At 60.5% G+C, this 20,114-nt stretch overlaps 2 protein-coding genes across 2 annotated transcripts; one reads left to right on the forward strand and one right to left on the reverse strand.

The window, feature by feature from the left end:
* Positions 1 to 24: 24 nt before the first annotated feature.
* On the reverse strand, positions 25 to 6,997 carry PRICKLE4 (prickle planar cell polarity protein 4). The gene is given in 10 exon segments (XM_039565116.1): positions 25 to 967; positions 1,218 to 1,516; positions 1,683 to 1,869; positions 2,111 to 2,311; positions 2,403 to 2,480; positions 2,482 to 2,529; positions 2,531 to 2,542; positions 2,620 to 2,727; positions 2,869 to 3,021; positions 6,724 to 6,997. Coding segments are annotated over 9 exon segments (1,482 nt in total). The 5' UTR covers positions 3,019 to 3,021; positions 6,724 to 6,997; the 3' UTR covers positions 25 to 568.
* Positions 6,998 to 9,628: 2,631 nt separating this feature from the next.
* Positions 9,629 to 19,607, forward strand: FRS3 (fibroblast growth factor receptor substrate 3). Its single transcript, XM_039565381.1, has 7 exons — positions 9,629 to 9,787; positions 12,101 to 12,223; positions 12,386 to 12,474; positions 13,411 to 13,597; positions 15,368 to 15,529; positions 16,007 to 16,158; positions 16,977 to 19,607. Exons 3-7 carry the CDS (start codon positions 12,409 to 12,411, stop codon positions 17,865 to 17,867), a joined length of 1,458 nt encoding a protein of 485 aa, XP_039421315.1. The 5' UTR covers positions 9,629 to 9,787; positions 12,101 to 12,223; positions 12,386 to 12,408; the 3' UTR covers positions 17,868 to 19,607.
* The last annotated feature ends 507 nt before the right edge of the window (positions 19,608 to 20,114 follow it).

The following is a 20,114-nucleotide window of genomic DNA, read 5'->3' on the forward strand; positions in this document are numbered from 1 at the left end:
CAGGGCAGGCTCAGGAGACCCTTCTGCGTTCAGATTTCAGCCAAACTTTATTGGAGCTTCATCATCGTTAGAGCTGCGCCCCTGGTCCCCTCCGGGACACGGTGCCACCAGGGATGGAGAGCAGGTGGCAGTGGGGCACGGAGCAGTCCAGGGAAGGATCCCACGTGCTCCCCAGCCGTGGGGTGATGCAGGCAGCTGCCCTTGTCTGGAGCTGCGGCCGCTCTCCCCGGAGCTGCCGCCTTGTCTGCGGTGCTGGAGGCCCTGCTCGGCTGCCGGCCCCGCTCCCTTCCTGCTTTTACCTGTTCCTAATTGCGGGAGAGGCCGGCAGGAATTGCAGGCTCTGCTCTGCCAGCAGCCGCCGGGGGGGAAGGATCCCAGCAGCTTCTCCCGCCAGCCTTGGGCCGCGTCCAGGACGCGCTTGGAACACGTTGAGGCCGTGGCAGGACCTGGCAGGACCTGGCAGGCCGGCAGTGCCACTCGGGGACCCCTGGACCCCGCGGTTAGGACACGCTGCAGTGCTTGGCCGTCCTGCCCCTGCCCCTCCCCGGGGGCTCCCTGCCCAGGGAATTCATCCCGGGCTTGGGGATGGGCTTCCCGAAAAAGAAGCCCTCCTCCTCCGAGTCTGAGTCCGAAGATGAGGAGCAGGTGGGGCACCAGGAGTCGTCCTCCTCCGTGCCGTCCTCTGGCCGGGGGCTGTGTCGGGGAGGGGATGTGCCCGCTTGGAAGTGTGGGTTTGCATTGCCTGCGGCTGTTCGGGGGTCAGGGCCCCCCAAAAGCAGGTGGCCCAAGGCTCCAGGCTCGTTGGGCCCCTCTGGGCTGGGCTGGGGGGCCGAGGGGTGGCCAGCTGGGGGTCCCAGCGTCCCCATGTGCTCCTTGGCAGCATCACTGCTCCGCTCCTTTGCGGCTGCTCCGAGATCCTCCGGGCTCCTGAACGCGGGGTGCACGGGGGCCTGATCCGAAAACGCCTCTGGAAGAGGGAAAGTGGGCCTAAGTGAGGAAGGAGAAGGCTCAGCCAGCCTTCCCACAGCAAGGGTTGTCTTGGGACACAACGGGGCGGCACCGACCCACCCCCAGCTCCTCCCGTGGGTGGAGGGCTGGGGGTTTATCCCCACTTCCCACGGTGTGACATTCCCAGTAAAGTCCCCAGCAGCTGGGCAGAGCCTGGATTTGCTCCCACTCCCGTCCCACCCCCATCTACCAGCCCACCACGATCCTACCGGCCCCTTCCCCCCGCTGCCTGCAGCCCCCCGCTGCCGAGGTCCTGCCGGCCGGGCCGGCTCTGGAGAGCGGCGTGGAGTCGGGGGATGGAGCGGAGGCGAAAGCCGAGTCGGAGGAGTCGGAAGAGGCGGTGGAAGAGGCATCCTGGCCCCGGCTGCAGGTGTCGGAGCAGAAGAGGCGGCCGCGGCGGCAGGCGAGGGCTGTCCCCGCAGCGGCTTTCGGCACAGGCTGCAGCAGAAGCAGGCGGCTCGGGCGTGCCAGTGCAGCCCCTGGTGTGTGACCTCCTCGCTGTCAGCACCTGGGGGGCAACCACAGCTGAGGGGAGTGCCCAAATCCATCCTCCCGCGTGCCCAAATCCATCCTCCCGTGTGCCCAAATCCATCCTCCGTGCCGAGCCGCGGGGCTCCGGCTCCGCAGCCTTCCCAGCCGGGGGCAGGGGAGCCGGGCGGGGGTCGCGGCCGTACCGATGGGATCCCCGCAGGCCTGGCACGGCTCGGCAAAGAGGCTCTCGAAGCAGCCCCGGCAGCAGGGCCGGCCGCTCCTCATCACGTAGCGCTGCCCGCGCAGGGGCTCGTCGCATTCCAGGCAGCAGAAGTGCTCCAGGTGCCAGCGCCGGCCCTCGGCCTCGATGCACTCCTCCATGAAGATCAGCTGGAGTGGGAAAACAACCCACATCCTCTCAGCACCCCGCTGGAAAACCCGCGGCCCAGCCGTGCTTTGCTGTGCTGAGGAGTGAGGAGGAGCCCCCGGCCCGTGGGGCTCTCTGCAAGGTCCAGGAAGGAATATTCCTGCAGCCCATCAGCGGTTCTGACGGATTTGGAGCCCCCAGCCAGGCTTGGGGGCATTTAACAGCCAAAGGGGGGGTCAAAGGCTCCCCCTGCCCGGCACCCACCTGGTCGCAGGAGGCACAGCGGGGTCGGAAGAGCTCGGCGTGGTGCCGGCCGCAGTAGATCCTCCCATCCTGCTGGAAGTAGATGAGATCCACCAGCTGCTGCTGGCAGAAGTGGCAGGAGAAGCAGGACGGGTGCCAGAACTGGTCCCCCAGGCGAGAAGCTGAAACCCCCGGGTCCCCTTTGTTCAGCCTCCGACCGCACTGCAAGGCAGAGGGACACCAGGTTTGGGGCCGGGCTGGCTTTTGGGGCCGGCTCCCTGCCAGGGAATGGGTGCTGGAGGGGACACCTCACCTTCCTGCAGGGACAGCCATGGCAGGGACCCGGCACGGGACACGCCAGCCCCTGGCCCAGGGCCTCCTGTCTGCGGCGGGGCGCTGAAGGCTCGGAGCTGCCGCCGCTCCTCCTCGGCGAGGGTCGGGGCAGTACCGCTCCTGCGGGGGCACGGGGGTCAGGGCGGGCACGGGGTGAGCCCGGGAGGGGGCAGCACCCGAAAAAAGAGGGGTCTTACATCGCAGTCCTGAGGAGGCAGCTGCTGCAGGAGGGCTCTGGCGCGGAGCCGGGTCCTGTCAGAGGGAGAGCCCGGCTGCGGCGAGCGGGGCCCGAAGCACGGCGGGGCCTTGGGAGAAACGGGCGGAATTTTAGGGGGGGTTAAAGTGTGTTTAGCTTGCAGTCGCTGAAATGCGTGTTTGACCCCGGGAAAGGGGGTGCTCTGCTGTAGGAACCACCCGGGGCTGGGGGAGAGCTGGGTGCTGCCCACCTCGGGGGGCGCGGGGTCTGCGGAGGGCTCCAGGTACTCTTCCAGGGCACAGCCGGAGTCGCTGTCGGACGAGGCCGGGGGGAGGCCGGTGGTGGTGCTGCAGGGGGAAGGCTCGTCCCGCTGGGGCCATGCAGGGCTCTGCAGGGACATGAGCTGGGAACAGAGAGCCAGAGCTGGTCAGACACGAGGTAGGGAGCAGGGACCCATCCCAGGACACGTGTCCTGTCTCCACGTGGCAGCCGGACACGCAGCCCCTCGTCCCAGGAAGGGACCCTGGTGCAGATCCAGCTGGGATGATGCTCCACACCACCATGACCTCAAGACCTTTAAGGCTGAACTGCTGCAGGAGTCCAAGGGATTTTTGGGGGGCTCCTTTCCCTTTGGGGGTTGCAGCAAACCCACACCACGGATTTGGGCACTCGGGGCTTTGTCTGCCAGGCGGGAGGGGATGGGAATGGGGTGAAGTCAGGCAGGGAACACTCCCAAGCGGGAGCTTTCCCCCAGCTGCCACCAGCCCTTTGCTGGCACGGCTAATCCCGGGTCTAGTGGCCCATCCCTGAGTGGGAACAGACGGAGGTTGAGCCCAGCTCAGTGGAAAATAATTCCTTCTCCTCGGGCTGCCATTGTTCTGCCCCAGGGCTGTTCCTGCCCGGCTGTCCAAGCCCACACCCGCACGCCTGGCTCGGGGTTACGCAGTGGAAACCCATCAGCTGCCATCCCCTCCTCCCCACGCGGGCGCTTTCCACCGCGCTTCCTTCCTGCCCTGGCTTTCCAAAACAAAGGCGAGATGCTGATGTGGTGGCTCCTGGGGTTCCCTGGATGCCAGCCTGGAGCCTGACGCCCTCAGCCTGTGCTTCCTGCCCTGGCGTGGGGAGTGAGGGTGGGATGGAGCTGAACCCCTTCTCCCGGGGGGAAAATCACGGGCCTGTGACCAAACGCCCGCAGGGATTCACCCTGTGAATCTCTGCATCCGTCCATCATGGATGGATCAGCTGCTCTGGAAAGTGTTTCATGTTTCATGCAGAAAACAGTCTCAAGGTTGAGGGGTGAGAACCCCCAGACTATGAAATTTTGGTTGTCCTACACCTCTGCCACCATGAGGACCTGTCCCCTGCTCCATGCTGGGATGGTGCTGCTGTGTCCCCCCTCCCAGGGACATCCCAGTGTCCCCAGTGCTCCCACCGAACACTTCCAACATGCCCAGCTCAGCCCCTGCTCCCCGTGTGCCCCTTCCCGAGCAGCATCTCGGGCTGCTGGGATGTGGGACCCAAAGGGGGCAGCTCTGGGGCCGGGAGCAGGTGGGATCAACCGGGGCAGCTCAGGTTTCCCTGCCCCGCTGCCGGGTCAATGATTAACGCTGCAGATCGGCTAATCAGCGGGATAAAACAAAAGGGCTGCTGGCTTTTTCCTGGGCTTTGGGCTCTGGCACCCCGCGGCAGCCCGGGGGGGATGCCGGGCTGGCTGCAGGGTGCTGTTCAAAGCTGTGCTCTGAGATAGGCATGAAATAATCTGGCTTGACTGTGAATTCGCCGGCCAAAAAGAGCCCTGGCCTTGCTGGCTTGGTGAGGAAGCATAGCTGGGCCAGGAAAGAGCCTCGGCTCTACAGGAGGAGCAGGGCGGTGTGAGAGCCTGGGGATGCTGAGTGGGGACCCTCACGGGCTTGGTGCCCAGCCCCAGCTCTGCTGCTGCCTGGTTTGGGAAAGGTGACCCTGTTTCTTCCTCCCGGTGGGAGCTGGGTGGCATTCCCGGCCTGCGCTTGGCTCATTAAGCCTCCAAACTGCATTTGTGTAATCTCTTGGGGCTTTGCTGTTAATTAGACCCCTCCGATGCTCTGGGGGCTCAGCGGGGCTGGCAGTGCCGGCCTGGCCCCAGCCCCGTGTGGCACAGGGATCCCATCCAAAGGCCACCAGCGCAGTGGGGTGACGCTGGGGGAGAGAGGCTTGGGCAGGGCTCCTGGCTGCTGTGAACGCGCAGGGATGTGCCAGAGAGCCCAGCCCAGCCCAGTTTGATGCGATTACGCTGGCTGGCAGCCGTCTGGGCTGTAAACAAGTCCCTGTAATTAGCCCCAGACGGTGACAGAGGTACGCGCCTCCCATGCTAAAGAGCCGGGCAGCCCCAACAGGTCTGGCTCCTCTGCTCCCCGTCCCTGTCCCCTCTTCCTTCCTGCCCTCCCTCGCTGCCTCCAGGCGCTCCTGCTGTTGCCCTTCCCTGCCGGCCTGCCAAGGGATGCAGGGATGCTCCCGGCCTGCCTCAAACCCTGGGATCGGGTGCCGGGGGGGAGGTGGCACCATGGTGGCACTTTAGGGAGCTGCTTCTCCCTGCCAGCAAGTCCCCAAGAAGGGACATGTGACAGACTAGTCGGGCAGGCTGGGTGGCACTGGCTGTCATTTGCCTTGCCTGTAAATCCTCTCGTCCTGCCTGCGGGAGCTCCTCCGGATGCGTTCACCCAACTCCTCTTGCTCTCCAAAGGATCGGAAGCCGCCACAGCTCCCTGGCTGCAAGAGGCTGAGATTCCTGGGAATACTAATCTGCTTTGGCTCCCCGGGAGCAGCCCCTGTGTCCAGCTGGCTGCGGGAGCCTGTGTGGGCTCCCAGCCCTCTGCTGCCAAGGTCACACATTAACTTGGAGCGCAGCCACCCCAGCCCGCTCGGAATTCAGCACAGGCTCCCTGTTCCCAGCGCGGCCGGGGAGCTGCATCCCTGCCACAGCTTCGCTTTTGCAGAGTCCCCAGGAAACACAACATCTCCAAAAAGCCCCTCAGCAGCACCGGCAGCTCCCAGAGGCACAGCTCCACGCTGGCCTCACCCACGGGATAACCTGTTTTTGCTTGAGCTCCTGTCAACACAGCTGCTGTGCTGGAGGAGCAGGGAATAAAGATGCAGAGCAATAAAGATACAGAGCAATAAAGATGCATCTTTTGGGGCGAGATAAGCTGAGGTCTGGCAAGGAGAGCTGGAGCAGCGAGTCCTGCCCGACCTGGAGCCGGTCTCACCGAGGAGCCCACGGTGCCTTTTGGACCTGGGGCGGCACCAGGTGGAGCAGCCCTTGGTGCCGCTGGCTGGGCACAGCAGTGTCGCGGCCCTCGCTTTAAAAAAAGGCCTTTGCAGCCCCCCAAAATGATGGGGGAGGGTGTCAGCACCCTGCTTCGCCACGCAGCACCGTGCCACCAGCGGGGACCGTGGCCTGTTTGCTCACCGGGGGATGTGCCAGTGCTGCAAAAGGCTTTTCCTGCTGTGTTTTCCCCCCCCATCCCGCAGGCACGGCCGGGAGCAGTAACCCATTAACCCACCCTGGCTCGCCCATTCGTACATCGGCAGGGACGGACCGAGACCCCCGCCCCTCCCTCCTCTCCCCGTGACCGCCGGGATGAAGACCCTCCACCGCACCCCACCCCTCGCTGTGGCCACCAGATTTCAGCCCGGCACGTCTGAAGGGGCCCACCTCCATCCCCAAGCCCGAACCATCCCATTCCCGGCCAGTCCCAGGTGGGGAGGGATGGTGGGACCAGCCCCCCTTCCCGGAGCCCCCCGTCCTGCCGGGCAGCGCTGCCCGCGCACCTGCGGGCTGGCAGAGCCTGGCACGATGGAACGGGCGGCACCTCCTGCTCTCAGGGGACATTTCCCGACAACAAAGACCGCGGGGGCAGCGATATTACCTCCCCCCCCCCCCCAAAAAAAATCTCCAAACAGCCCAAATCCCCCTGCTCTCCCTCGCTCCCGTCCCCTTCCCCTCGCAGCAACTCCCGACGCGGGACCCTCCCGCTGCCCCTTCCTCTAAATCTCCCTCTCCCCCAGCTCCATCTCCACACTGGAGCGGGGAGAGCCGAGCCCGGGTGTCCCTTCCAGCCGCACGTACCTGTCCTTTCCCGGCGCTCCGGGCCCCGCGCTCCGCCGCTGCGGGCTCGGCCGCCCGCTCCAGCCCCGCGCCGGCCGCCGCCGTCCCGCCCTGCTCCGGAGGACGCGAGGGAATGGAGCCTGGGCTGGGAAAACTTTGCAAAGCGAAAGGAAAACATCCAAGCTCAGTCAGGGAAACGCTTTTTTTTTTCTTTTTTTTTTTTTTTTTCCCTTCCTCTCTCTCTTTTTTTTTTTCCCCCTGCCTGCCCAGGCACTGGCTCCGCGGCAGCCGGGGTCCTAATTACAGGCTTTTTAGCCTAAACCTCGGGAGCCAGCCAATGGCTGGAATTCCAGGGCAGGCAGGGAGGGGAAGGGGGGGGGTACATTAACCCTACAGGGGAAAGAGCTCCCGATGACATCTGGCTCGCTCCTACCTCTCATTTTCCGAGCGCCCGCGCCCTTCCCTCCATCTGCGGCTCGGTTCACCCCAGGTTGCCGTTTGATGACTTCTATGATCCCGCGCGGTGATTTATTTCCCTGCCGAGATCAGAAAGAGTTGAAGCTTCATGAAAGAGGGGGAAGTGTCATTACACCCCAATTTAGAGGTGGAGAAACTTTGGCTGGGCTCTCACAAAGGAGTTAGCCAGCGGCAAGTCAGGATGTCCTAGTTTCCACAAGCCCTGAACACCTGACGAGGCTCCTCCAAGCCATTCCAGACCGGCTCCGGCTGCAGCAATTCCACCCGGGCAGGAGTCAGGGTAAAATTTATCAGAGCCTGATGCGAGGCACAGCGTCCTTGCTGTGTTTCTGTGGGTTTCTCACGACGCCGTAAGATTTTCCTGCCTGCTGATGGGACTTTGGGGATGAGCAGGGACACAGCATCCCCCAAAAAACCCTCACGGCTGCGGGGACCAGGCTGGATCTCTGCCACCTGCGTGGTCTCGGGAGCTTCGGCTCATTTTGGGAGCCCCGAGGGGTGCAGATGTCTCGTGTAGGTTCTGGGAACAGGGTCAGGACTGCAGCCAAAATCCACAGGGGTGGTAATTTGGCAGAGGAGGTGGCCAGGCTCCATGACAAGCCCGTGGCACCACTGGGCGAGGCTGTGCAGGGCGGTGTTGGGGCACAGGTTATTGTGCTGCTTTATGGAAGTGGTTGCCCCATCCCTGGAAGTGTCCAAGGCCAGGTTGGATGGGGCTTGGAGCAACCTGGGATAGTGGAAGGTGTCCCTGCCCGTCGCACAAATGGGATTTTTAAGGTCGCTTCCAACCCAAACCATTCCATGATTCTCTGCAAAATCCCCGGGGCAGGGGGAGAAGCAGGAGGAAAAGGAGGAGGGCTGAGCACCTCCACATGCTGCCGCTTTCCCTCCCTGCGCAGGGGTCCCACCGGGGCTGTCCAGCCGGGGCTGTCACCCCCCAGGCTCCCTTTGAGGTCTCCGATGTCCCCGGGCTGTGAATCCGCTGTTTGGCTTCGCTGGGAGGTTGGTCCCTGCGGCTTTATCTTGGCTCGTTTGCTGCTCTGGACTTCGTCCCCGCGGGTGGTGGCAGGGCCCCCCTTCCTCCCCTGCTCCCCCCACGCTCCCCCATCCCTGCACAGGGCGGAAGGATTCATGGGCAAAGTCCTCCTGGGGAGACACGCCGGGCACGGGGACAGACGGGTCACTCGGGGCTTTCCCGAGGTGGCACCAGCCACTGCTCCATGGCAACACCCCGGAGCAGCGCGGTGGCACCGGCGCGTGGCCGCAGTGTCCCCACGGAGGGCAGGGACACAGCTCGGGGGCTCCGCGTGGGAATGTCGGGATGAGGAGCCGGCGGCTCCAAACCCAGGGCTGATGTCCGGCAGCTCCACGCCGGAACCGTGGGTGCGATTGGAATTTTAAAACCTGGAACTGTGGAATCTGCAGCTCGGGTTCACTCTCCTCGGGGACTCCCTGTGTCCTGGGTGTGCCCTGGACCCTCCCCGTGTGTTCCCGGCCGGGCAGCTGTGCCCCATCCCGGCCCAGATGGGCATTCTGGGTTCAGGCAGGGTCCTGCACAGCCGGACCACGAGCATTCAGGAGCCCTGCGAGGCGGTCTGGGGGTGCAGCGGGACCCCAGCAGTACCCCGGCATTGCCCGCACTGGTTTAGTGCTCCGGGACTGGTGGGACTGGGCCGGGGACGCTGAGAGTGCTTCAGCCTCCCCGAGCCCCCTCCTTCCCCAACGCTCCTCTAGAGTCTCCCTCTACTCCAGACCCCCCCAAATCCCCCTCCACTGACCGAGAGCATCCTTCCATCCCAGACCCTGCTAAATCCCCCTCCCCTGACCGAGAGCATCCTTCCATCCCAGACCCCCCCAAATCCCCCTCCACTGACCGAGAGCATCCTTCCATCCCAGACCCCCGCAAATCCCCCTCCCCTGACCGAGAGCATCCTTCCATCCCAGACCCCCCCAAATCCCCCTGCACTGACCCCTCAGCCCCTCTCCTTCCCCAGACCCCTACCCGATCCCCCCCCATCGATCCCCCTCGAGCATCCCCCGAACCCAGACCCCTCAAATCCTCTTCCAGCGTCCCCCCAGCCCCTCTCCTTCCTCACACCCCTGCCCAATCCTCCCCCACTGATCCCCCACGACCATCCCCCAACCCAAACCCCCAAATCCCCCTTCGCTGACCCACCCCAGCGTCCTCTCCTGCCTCAGACCCCCAAACCCTCTCACTGACCCCCCAAAACCCTCCCGTTCACCGCCCCCTTCCCCGGCCCCGCCCCGCCCGGCCCCGCCCCCGAGGCCCCGCCCCCGAGGCCCCGCCCCCGAGGCCCCGCCCCCGCGCCGCCGCCGCGCCCCCTTGGCGCCCCCTGGCGGCCCCGCGGCGCTCTCGCGGTGTCGCTGCTCCGGCGGGCCCGGCCCGGCCCCGATCGCTCCGGGCCCGACCGGGGACCCCCGGACCCGCCGGGCCGGGCAGGGGCAGGGCCGGGCCGGGGGCCCCGACACGCTCCAGGCCCCGGGAAGGGCCGGGTTGGGGGCCCCCAGCACGCTCCGGGCTCCGGGAAGGGCCGGGCCGGGGGCCCCGGGCCGCAGCTCCCGGACGGCCGAGCCGGGAGCGCCTCAGGTACCGAGCCGCGCCTGGAGCGGGGCCGCGGCATCGCCCCCTGTCCCCTCCCCTCGTGCCCCCCCCCCGGGCTCCCCCGGCCGCCCTTCGCAGCCAATTCCCCGGTAATCCCCCGGGACTCGCCCCTTCCTCAGGCCCCTCGGTCCCACGGGCTCTGCAGGCCCGTCCTCCTCCCTCCATCCCCTTCCTCATCCCTTCATCCCCTTCCACGTCCCTGCAGCCCCATCCTCCTCCTCCCTGCAGCCCCTTCCGCCTTCCTTTTCCTCGTTCCTGCAGCCCCTTCCTCATCCCTGCAGCCCCTTCCCCATCCCTGCAGCCCCTTCCTCATCCCTCCATCCCTTTCCTCCTTCCTCCAGCCCCTTCCTCATCTCTCCAGCCCCTTCTCCTGGCCCCTCCTGCCCCCAGAGCTGCCTCCCTGCTCCCTCCCTCCCTCCCTCGCAGGCTGGGGGGATGTGTTGGGTCTGTCCCTGGAGGGGTTGATGTGGGACCAGGTGCTTTTCCACACGAGGTTTCCGTGTGTCCCTGTGCAGGGGGTGTCAGGGTGCCCCGATCCTTTGGGATTAGGGGGATCCTCTTCTCCAGCTCTGGGTTTAAGAGAAGGGCTGGCAGGAGGGTGAAGGCACGAGGGGCTTCTGCAGGCTGGGGGTTTGGGAGGAGGGGAACAACCTGGCTGGGAATTTGGGAGAGGTGAGCCTGGTCCAAGCAGGGCTGGGGAGGATTTAGGTTGGGATGCTGGGAGTCTGGATGGGGCTGGTGGTCTTAGGAGGGACCCACTCCTGCTGTGGGGTGTTTGGGGTGTTTTTAGTGACTGGCTGAGCTCTGAACTGGCACACAGGTATTGGGAAGGTGTTGGAAGTGCAGAGCAGGAGACTCGGGAGTTTCTGTGTGAAAGGGATGCTGCTGAAATATTCACCAGCGAGGAGCAGTGAGAAGCGCCGAGGGAGTGTTCAGGCAGCTCGTGGTGGTTTTTTAGTTCGTTTGTTCAGTCCTCACTGTAAAAACTGTCCTTGATCAGCCACAGCACTTGAGGCTGACCCCTCGTAGGTGGGGGTGGAGGGAGAGAGGAGTAAAGAAAGAGGGGGCAAAGGCAGAATGTTTTCTCCAGCTGTTGTTCCTGAGGGATTTGGGGGGTCCTGAGGAGGGAGTGGGAGGGCACAACCACAGAGGACACAGCCCCCAGTGCCCGGATCAGACCGAGCAGGATCTGTTGCTAAATTATTGCCCAAAGCCTGTGAGGGGAAGGAATCCGTGCTGAGCCGAGAGAGCAGGCAGGCTGGCTGGGGCGGGTGTGGGGCGGCACAGGGAGGGTGTGGTGCTGCTGTAGGGCTGGCAGGTGTGTGCGGGAGGGCAGCTGGCACCGGCTTCCTTTGTTCCTGAGAAGCGTTCTGGGCAATTGGCAGGGCTAGGGCAAGGTGGGGAATTCTCCAAGGGCCAGAGTGAAGGCACGGGGGTGCAGTGGGAGGTGATTTAGGAGCTGTTTTGATGTAAAAATGGAATGGGACCCCTTGGCAACTCAGGGGTGGCTCTTCCCCCTCTCTCCAGGCTGGAAGGGGGCCCAGGGCAGTTGTGCCACTCCATGATCCATGGTTTGATTTGGAGAGGGGGGAGGCAGACTCTGGCATGGCAGAGGGAAAAGCTCCCAATGGAAAGAGGCTCCCAATGGAAAGAGGTTCCCAATTTGCCGGGCTGGGATCATCCTGGTGGCTCGGATGGAGAGATCCTGAGCTGCTCTCAGGGCACACCTGGCATCATCCCCTGTTTCTTGCTCGGGGCTGGATCTGGAGTCCTTTAAGTTTCCATCAGGGACAGCAGAATTTCACATTTCTCACTACAAGTGCAAAACCCAGGAATATTTCTCACTCCTACCTGATCCTTGCACTGACTGGGTCAGATATCAGAGTTTTAGTGTTTTGTGGCCTTTTTTGTTTCTCCTGCTCCAAAGCAGAGCAGCTGCTGGTTTTCTGACCCTGAAGGACCTTCCCTGCAGTGAAGGCACCTCCTCATTCCTCAGCAGCAGCTGCCTCACCACCCCTGGCTGCTCAGTTTTATTTTACTCACTCCTCTGTAGGATCCTAAGGATCCTTTTAGGATCCCAAAGCCAGGAAGTAAAACACCTCTTCTTTAATTTTCGTTTTAGCTGTGTGTTTCTCGTTGTCGTGCAGAGTTTTCTGTGTTGATATAAATGTGGTTCATTAAACACGAAATGCACCCACCTTCCTTGGGATGTTTGAAGGGAAGTTCAGTCGCTCTCCCACCCCCTGCTTTTTAATTTTCTCTGCTTTTATCATTGTTTAATTGTCTTCTCCTTGCCAGGTGGAAGATGGGAGTGTTTCCCTCGTGTTTTAGGTGAAACCTGCTTGCCATGAAGTCCTGAGGGAGATAGAGGGACTGCAGCGGGAATTCCTTCTCCAAAACAAACCCAACAACTGCCTGATGGTAAGAAACCTGTTGGTTTTAATTAGTGTTACATCAATCAAGGAGCAGAGTGAAGAGTTGGAGCTCCAAACCCCCTGGGATGGATGGGGGAGGGATACTGGGAGAGGGCAGGAGAGTTGGACTGGGAATGTGATTGTGGCCCGGTTTGTGTCCTGTCCCCAGGGATTGCCTCTCTGCCTGGCGTCATGGGGAGCTGCTGCAGCTGTCTGTGCACAGACAGCATCCCAGACAACCACCCCACCAAATTTAAGGTAAATTTTTACCCCTTCAACCCCATCAGAGGGTGTGGGACAGCTCTGACTGCACGAGGGGAGAGCAAACCTCTGCCCCTGCACACAAGCATCCCTCGAGAGGATTTGCAAATTCATCACTTCTGCTTTGGGCTTTTTTTTTTCCCCCCTTTCCTTAAAAAACTCCTGCTGCAAATGTGTTTGTATTTGCTGCTGAATTGTCTCTGCTTGGGAAATGCGAGGAAATGGGGGACTGGAGAGAAAAACCTTTTATTGCTCAGGGCTGTTTTCCAGAGCCTGGGCTCAGACACAGCAGCTGAGCTGCCAAGCTCGCGGGCTCCAGGGCTGACAGCTCGGCGCCTCTGCCAGCCATGAATCCCTGCTCTCAGCTGGGAAAAAGGCAGCAGGAAATGGAGGGGAATCCATGGAATTGCAGTGCTCCGTGGGTGGGCTGGTGTGGGTAGCAGTGAGGGGCACCTGGAGGGCCCTGTCCAGCTCTGGAGCCTCACAGCGAGGGAGACATCGAGGGGCTGGAGCGTGTCCAGGGAAGGAATGGAGCTGGAGCACCTGGAGAAGGGTCTGGAGAACTCCTGAGGGAGCTGGGAAGGGGCTCAGCCTGGAGCAAAGGAGGCTCAGGGGGGACCTTGTGGCTCTGCACAAGTCCCTGACAGGAGGGGGCAGCCGGGGGGGGTCGGAGGAGGAATCAGCCTGAAGGGACAGGATGAGGAATCAGCCTCAAGCTGCACCAGGGGAGGTTTAGGCTGGAAATCAGGAGGAATTTCTGCATGGAAAGCATGGTCAGGCCTTGAAACTGCCCAGGGAGCTTTGGAGTCCCCACCCCTGGCGGTGCCCACCTGGCGATGGATCGAAGCGGGCATTTTGACCTCGCTGATCCCAGAGCTCTTTTCCCACCTCAACCAATCCGTGGCTCTGATTTCCCCGCTGGGTCCCCTGCAGGTGACCAACGTGGACGATGAGGGGCACGAGCTGGGCTCGGGGGTGATGGAGCTGACGCAGAGGGAGCTCATCCTGCACACGCACAAGCGCGACGCCGTCAGGTGGCCCTACCTGTGCCTGCGCCGCTACGGCTTCGACTCCAACCTCTTCTCCTTCGAGAGCGGCCGCCGCTGCCACACCGGGCAGGGTCAGTCCCTGGGGGGGCTCCCTGGGGGTGGCAACGCTGAGATTTCTCTCCCCAAAGGCAGCTGCTCCTCGTGTCTTCCCGAATTCCTGGCGCTCAGGGTGTCCGCAGCCTCTTCCCCCCGGAGTGTTGGTGCACATGTGGGGGGGTGCTGTGGATTAAAAGGGTTAAACTGGGTGTAAATCTGGTGGCCTTGCCTTGCTGGTGCTCGTGGGGATGCTGGTGGAGCATTTTTGGGGTTGTTACTCTGTGCTCTGGGGCAGGAGGGGTGGCTGGGCGTCCCTCAGGAGCTAAAAGGCGCTTGCAAGGCTTGAGGCTTTGTTAAGCATCGTTCAGCTCACGATAAAGCAGCACCTGCACCTTTTTCTGGGTCCTTTTTGGGATTTTTTTATTCCACAGAGCAACAATTGGTTGAGTTGTGTTTTCCTCGGTGCTTTTCCCCTAAATTGATCAGTGCTGGTTCTGCTCAGAGCTCTGATTTTGGGCCTGGCAGCACTTTGTGACAGAGGAAAAAGAGTTCCACGTTTCCCTGCTGTTCTGAGCATGCAGAGGGAAGTGAGTCACCCAGGAGCACTGGGAATAGTCTGGGAATAGAGGAATTACAGTTTGACAATGGGGCCTGTTGGTTCCTTTACCAGTCTGTCTCTCTTGCTTTTAAAAAGAGCTGAACATTTTCTTGGCGTCTGCATCCCCTTGGGAGGAAAAAAAAAGTTGTTTCCTCATTCTGTTAATGTGTTTGTAAACTCCAGAAGGACTCCTGTGAGTGCCCAGGGTCTGTGTGGAAGCTGCAGTGGCATCTGCTGCTGTTTAATATTGATTTCAGTGGGGTTTTCCTCTCCTGTCAGGGAATTTGTCCTTTGGTTTCTGCTTTGCCTTTTGCAGGGTCGAGGATCAGTGATGAAAATTGAATGCAGTGATAAAAATTCTGCCTCTCTGTGTGGTTTGGTTCTGTTCAGGCAGAGCTCTCCCATTCTGCAGAAATTTTACCAGAAACACTTCAAGCAGAAATGAGAGGGATGATGGGTTTTGTTGCATTTTCTCCCTTCCTTGTAGGATTTTATGCTGCTTATTAATTTTACCTGGAAGCCTCCTTGCTGATGCTGCTCCCCACCTGAGTCAAGGCAATCCAGCTATTTTTTTTTTGGCCAGAACGTGGAAAACGTGGTTCTTTGGGAGCAGCCCTTGTTGCCAGGCTGTCCCTGTTGCCATGGCTTTGGTGTGTGCGTGTGCCAGCCTGGGATTGGTTCCTGGGCTGGGCTGCTCCTTTGGGGAGAGACTCTTCAATCCCAGAGATTTTTCAAAACATGACGTTCCCGTCCCTCCCTCCCGTGCACGGGGCCCAGTCCAGCTTTGAGGAGTCACTGCTCGGATTTTCCCCTGGGAAGGGATGGACTGGGTGCCAGGGGAGTTCAGATGGAAGAGGTGATCAGTTCCCCTGGCCCTCCACACCCGTGTGGTGTGAGGTACCACTGCTCTGAGGGGGTTTGAAGCCAGGCTGGATGGAGCTCTGAGCAACCTGGGCTTGGGGAAGGTTGGCAGTGGAACTGGATGATCTTTAAGGTCTCTTCCCACCCGAACCATTCTGTATTCCATGATTTCTGGTGTTATTTCCTGAATAATCCACAGGGTTTTGGTTGGTTTTCTGTGGCTGTGGCTTGGTTGTGTTAAACAACAGCAGAAGAAATCAGAATTCATTTAGAAGTGGGAATAACACATCTTTTTAAAGCAGGATCACTTCCTTGCTTCTCTGACCCTCCTCTCTGGCCCTGGCAGGGATTTTTGCCTTCAAATGCTCCCGAGCAGAAGAAATCTTCAACCTGCTGCAGGAGCTGATGCAGTGCAACAGCATCAACGTGGTGGAAGAGCCCGTGGTGATCACCAGGAACAGCCACCCCTCGGACCGGGAGCCGGCCCGGAGCCCCCAGCCACCCACCAGTAAGATCCCATCAGTGTGTGGGGACAGGAGAGGGGACACAGGGCTGGGGGTGACGTCTGCAGTGCTCCCATGGAGCTGCCCAGGGAGCTGTCCCATGTGTGCTCCTGTGCTAAAGGCCCCCGCTCGTTTCCCGTGGGGAATCTGGTTTCCGAGGAAACGACGACACGAGAAGCCCGTCAAAGAGTCAGAGCTGTCACCCCTCAGCTGGATTTTGCTGGGCCACCACGTCCAAGTGGCCTCTCCTGAGTAGCTCTTGGGAGGGTCAGGCAGTTTCTGCAGGAAGCCACATGTGGATGGCTCAGTTCCTGTCTCCATGAGGAATTCCATAGATTTAAAGGAAGGCTTTTCCCTTGTGTCTCCTGGACAGGCTGGTTTTACCTTCCAGGGTGTCTAGAAGTGCCCAGGTCATTCTGAAAGTGTAAAAATCATTCTATTTTGTACCAATTTAATGCTTCTCTGCCTTGATTCTCTCACAGCTCTGGGCTACACTGGACTTCCCAATGGATTTCACAGCTTCCCTGGAGAATCCCTGTCCTACTCTGCAGCCCGGCACCCCTCAGTGAGCAGCCTGAGACATTCCTCTGTGGGGGAAGACTCGACTCACCCCCTCCTGGGCCCTGAGGAGCAGGTAAACCCACCCTCAACTCTGCTCTGTGCAATTCTGGGTTTCCCTCCCTCAGAGCTCAGGGGATCCTCACACCTTGCCACTCTTTTTATTCTCTTCACTTCATTTTGCTCCTGGAGGCTCCTGCTCTCTGACACTTCACTAGAACTGATGCTCTGTCACAAAAATCTGACTTGTGTCCTCAACCCACTGGTATTTGGGTGGCAGCCACCTGTCAGCTGTCACACAACCCCTCAATTCAGACCGTTTTTATTTTTAGTTTTGAGGTTCAGCTCTTTGCTCTCCGTTGTAGAATTTTAAGATTTTTCCTACAAAACCCAGGGAAGCCTGGGCAGGTGTGAGGGTTGTGGGATCACTTGAGGAGGTAGTTTGTGAGTGGCCATGTGCATCAAGCATGACACAGAATCCCAGAATCACTGAGGTTGGAAAAGACCTTGGAAAAGATTAAATCCAACCTGTGCCCGATGCCCACCTGTCACCCAGCCCAGAGCACTGAGTGCCACATCCAGGTGACACCTCCAAACCTCCCTGGGCAGCCCCTTCCAAAGCCTGACCACCCTTTCCATGAGGAAATTCCTGCAGATGCCCAACCATGTGGACACACAGCGCGGATCTGCAGCTGGACTCTTTTTGTCTCTCTCCCAGCCCACAAAACCTAAACCAACTTCTACATTTTACCTCCCAAAACCTTCCCGACTTCCAAAATCCCTTTTTCTCCCGTTCCACCAGATGAATTCCCCTCTCCTGGTGGTTTCTCAGCTGCTTTGCTCTGGTCTCTGCTCTCTCCTCCTGTCACTGTCCCTCTGCTTCTCTCCTTGCAGTCCCACACCTACGTCAACACGGCCACCGGGGAGCCGGAGCCGAGGGGCCGGCACTGTATGCACTCCTTGCCTGAAGCCCACCCTCCTTTCCCCCCTAGGAACCACAGCTGCTCCCTGGAAGACCAAAACCCCCAGGTCTTCCTGCAGCCTGCAGGGGAGGTGAAATTCGTGCTGGCTCCCACCTCCGGCTACCGCCGGCTGTGCCGGCATCCCCGGGAATGCCGGGCGCACCTCTGCCCTCCCAACAACAACAACAACGAGTGTCAGGAGGGGTGTCCATCCCCTCAGTGCATCTACGAGAACCTCAACGGGCTGGTGGCCCCCAGCACCTCATCCCTGTGCCGGGCCGGCCGCTCCAAAGTGTCCCGGGAGGACGGGAGCTGCTCCCATCGCCGCTCGGCGCTGCTGCACTATGAGAACCTGCCGGCGCTGCCGCCGGTGTGGGAGCTCCAACCGGCCCGGCACAGGGACGAGGACGCTGGCACGGCAGCCACGCCATCCCCCAATGGCTTCTCCGAGGCTGGCGAGGAGGAGCCCCTGCAGAATTCCCTGAGCTCGGAGAGCGCGGCCCTGCAGCCTCGCCGCTCCTTCCTGCCCAGAGCCCGGCGCAGCCGCCTGCCCAACGTCTTCAGCTTCGACTTCCCCCGGCCCTGCCCGGAGCCTCCACGGCAGCTCAACTACATCCAGGTGGAGCTGGAGCCTGAGCCCTGCAAGGGACAGCAGGACCCCCGGGTGCCACCCCCTGCCAGCCCCGGTGGCCGCCACACCGACTCGTACGCCGTGATTGACCTCAAAAAGACGGCGGCCATGTCCAGCCTGCAGCGGGCACTGCCCAGGGACGATGGCACCTCGAGGAAAACGCGGCACAACAGCACTGACCTGCCCCTGTGAGGGGCCCCAAGTGCCAGCCCCGTGTCGTGGCTTTGGTCCCTGCCCCTCGCTGTGCCCTGCCCCGTGTGGCTCCCATTCGCCATTGTTCGCCCATTCCCTGGGGGGGCTGCTGCTGTTGAGGTTCGTCTGTCCCTCCGTCCTCCCCTCTCTGTGTCGCTCGTTTTTCAAGCCTTGTGGGATGTTTGGTGACTCTGAGGGTTGAATTCCGGGCGGGAGGTGCCAGCAGTGACGTGGCACCGCCTGGGGTGGGGCAGAGCCGAGCCAGAGCTGGGCAGTGCCATGGGCGAGTGCTCCCAAAAGCGAGCGGCTTTAGGAGCTCCGTGCCAATCGAGCCTGTTTCCTGTGGATGTCACACCTCCAGGAGAGCTCCAGGAGGCCACTCCAGAGCTGGGATTTGCCTTGTGGTTCCAGAGGTCCCTGGAGATGAGGGAGCTCACGCCGCCGTGGCCTTTCCACCCTCAGCTCACTGTTCCCTGTGTTCCTGAAGCTTTTTATCCTTCTGTCCCTGTCTCAGATTCAATTTAAATTGGGCAGCTGCAATTCAGCGAGGAGGACACAGAGCCATGGGCACTCACTGTGATCACAGAAACCTGATTGCCTAAATCCTTAAAATTCCCTTCCCTGCTTTAGGAGAGGAGGGAAAGGCCACAACCATGAGGGAGGTTGGAAGTTTGGTCTAGAAAACTTCACTTGTGCCATACCCTGCTTTTTTTTTTTGGAGGGTTCTTTTCGGCAGCTGCTGAGAAGTGTTGTGGATTTATTTATTTGTTTACTTATTTATTTATGAACTGCTCCTTCGCATCCCAGTTCATTGCCAAACTGGTGCCAGTCCGCAGCGTGCGCTCGCTGGGGCTCGCTCCTGCTTGGGGGACAGGTCCCAAAAGATCTCGGTGGCTTTGCTCAGCCACCAACTGGGGGGAAAACACTGTGGAAAAGAGCAGCTGGGAATCAGGAATTTATGAACTCGGGCCTGACTGTCACGGGGTGGGTGGGAAATGGAATGGGAGACGTGGGAGTGGGAGTGGAGCCGCCGGGCAGCCGAGCTTGGAGTGGCATCAAAGTCGTTGCCTACACCCACACGCCTGGCTGGGGTTGGGAGCAGCCTCTGTTCGGTGTTGGGAGTGAATGTGCAGATTGTTCCCTCAACTACGGACCTGGAAGGGCTAAAATTTTGGGTAAATTTGTGGCCTTTTGCTGTGGATTTTTGTCTCGATGCCGGGGCTGCGCTGAGCTGCCCCGGGATGTCCCCCTGCCCCTCCCCGCGGGGCACGCGGCGGCGGCTCGGCCCTTCCCTGGATTTCTGTGTGCCTGTTCCGATGGAGAGCAGCGCTCTGGGTGCTCTGGAGCCTCACCTCCTGCTCGCTGTGTCCATGTTCCTCCCGGGACAGGAGCTGGATCCGTGCCCAGCGAGGGTCCCGCTGCCTGCAGAGACGTTGCCAAGCCTCACGTCCCCCTCGTCCTTTGGTGTTTCCCGGTGTTGACGTCCATGGAAGAGGAAAGAACCCCATCCCTCAGCTCCAAGCTGCTTCTGAGAGCCAGGAGCTTGATTCCCAGGGTTTGGAAGTTCAGCCTTTTTTTTCTTTTTTTGGTTTTTGGTGCTGTCATGTCCTATTGAGCCGTGACCCTGTCGGGAGCGAGGCCACGTGTCCCAAGTCTGAGTGGTGCCATGTTTGTGTCGCAGAACGTGGAGTTCTTGGCTTGCTGTTGCACTATAAATTCCAAGTGTGCCACATGCTTCAATCCACTGGTTTTTCTTTCCATTTTGGAAGTCCTCGTGCTCGTCTTCCATTCTTTCGTCCACCCCGTCCCTTGTGTCACCCGTAACGGAAAGGAAACCCAAGTAATATATTTTTATATGTATAACAAATGACTTTATTTGAAGGAAAAAGACAACCCTCCTCCCCCTCCCCCCAAGTAATGTATCCCCCCTAAATCCAGCTTTCATTTAGGGAAGTGAGAGAAGAAATTGTTTATATCTATATCTATATATAAATATAAATATATAAAAGTTAACTGCGTTAAGCTTTAAATAAAGTATTTAAATAAAGAGTTTCTAAGCTGTCGGTGTCACCCTCTGGGACAGCACAGCTCCCTTCTGGAGCCTCTGTAGGAACCTGCTGGAGCTGAGAAATACAAAATTCCTTTTCCCTTTTTCCCCAGAAAGGGCAAAGAGGATGAAATGTTTTCTGTTTCCAAGGAGGAGGAGGTGAGGGCCCTTTCCCAACCCCTTTCCAGGTGGGTTGAATT

This window comes from Corvus cornix, chromosome 26 (assembly GCF_000738735.6).
Source record: "Corvus cornix cornix isolate S_Up_H32 chromosome 26, ASM73873v5, whole genome shotgun sequence".
Classification (NCBI taxonomy): domain Eukaryota; kingdom Metazoa; phylum Chordata; class Aves; order Passeriformes; family Corvidae; genus Corvus; species Corvus cornix.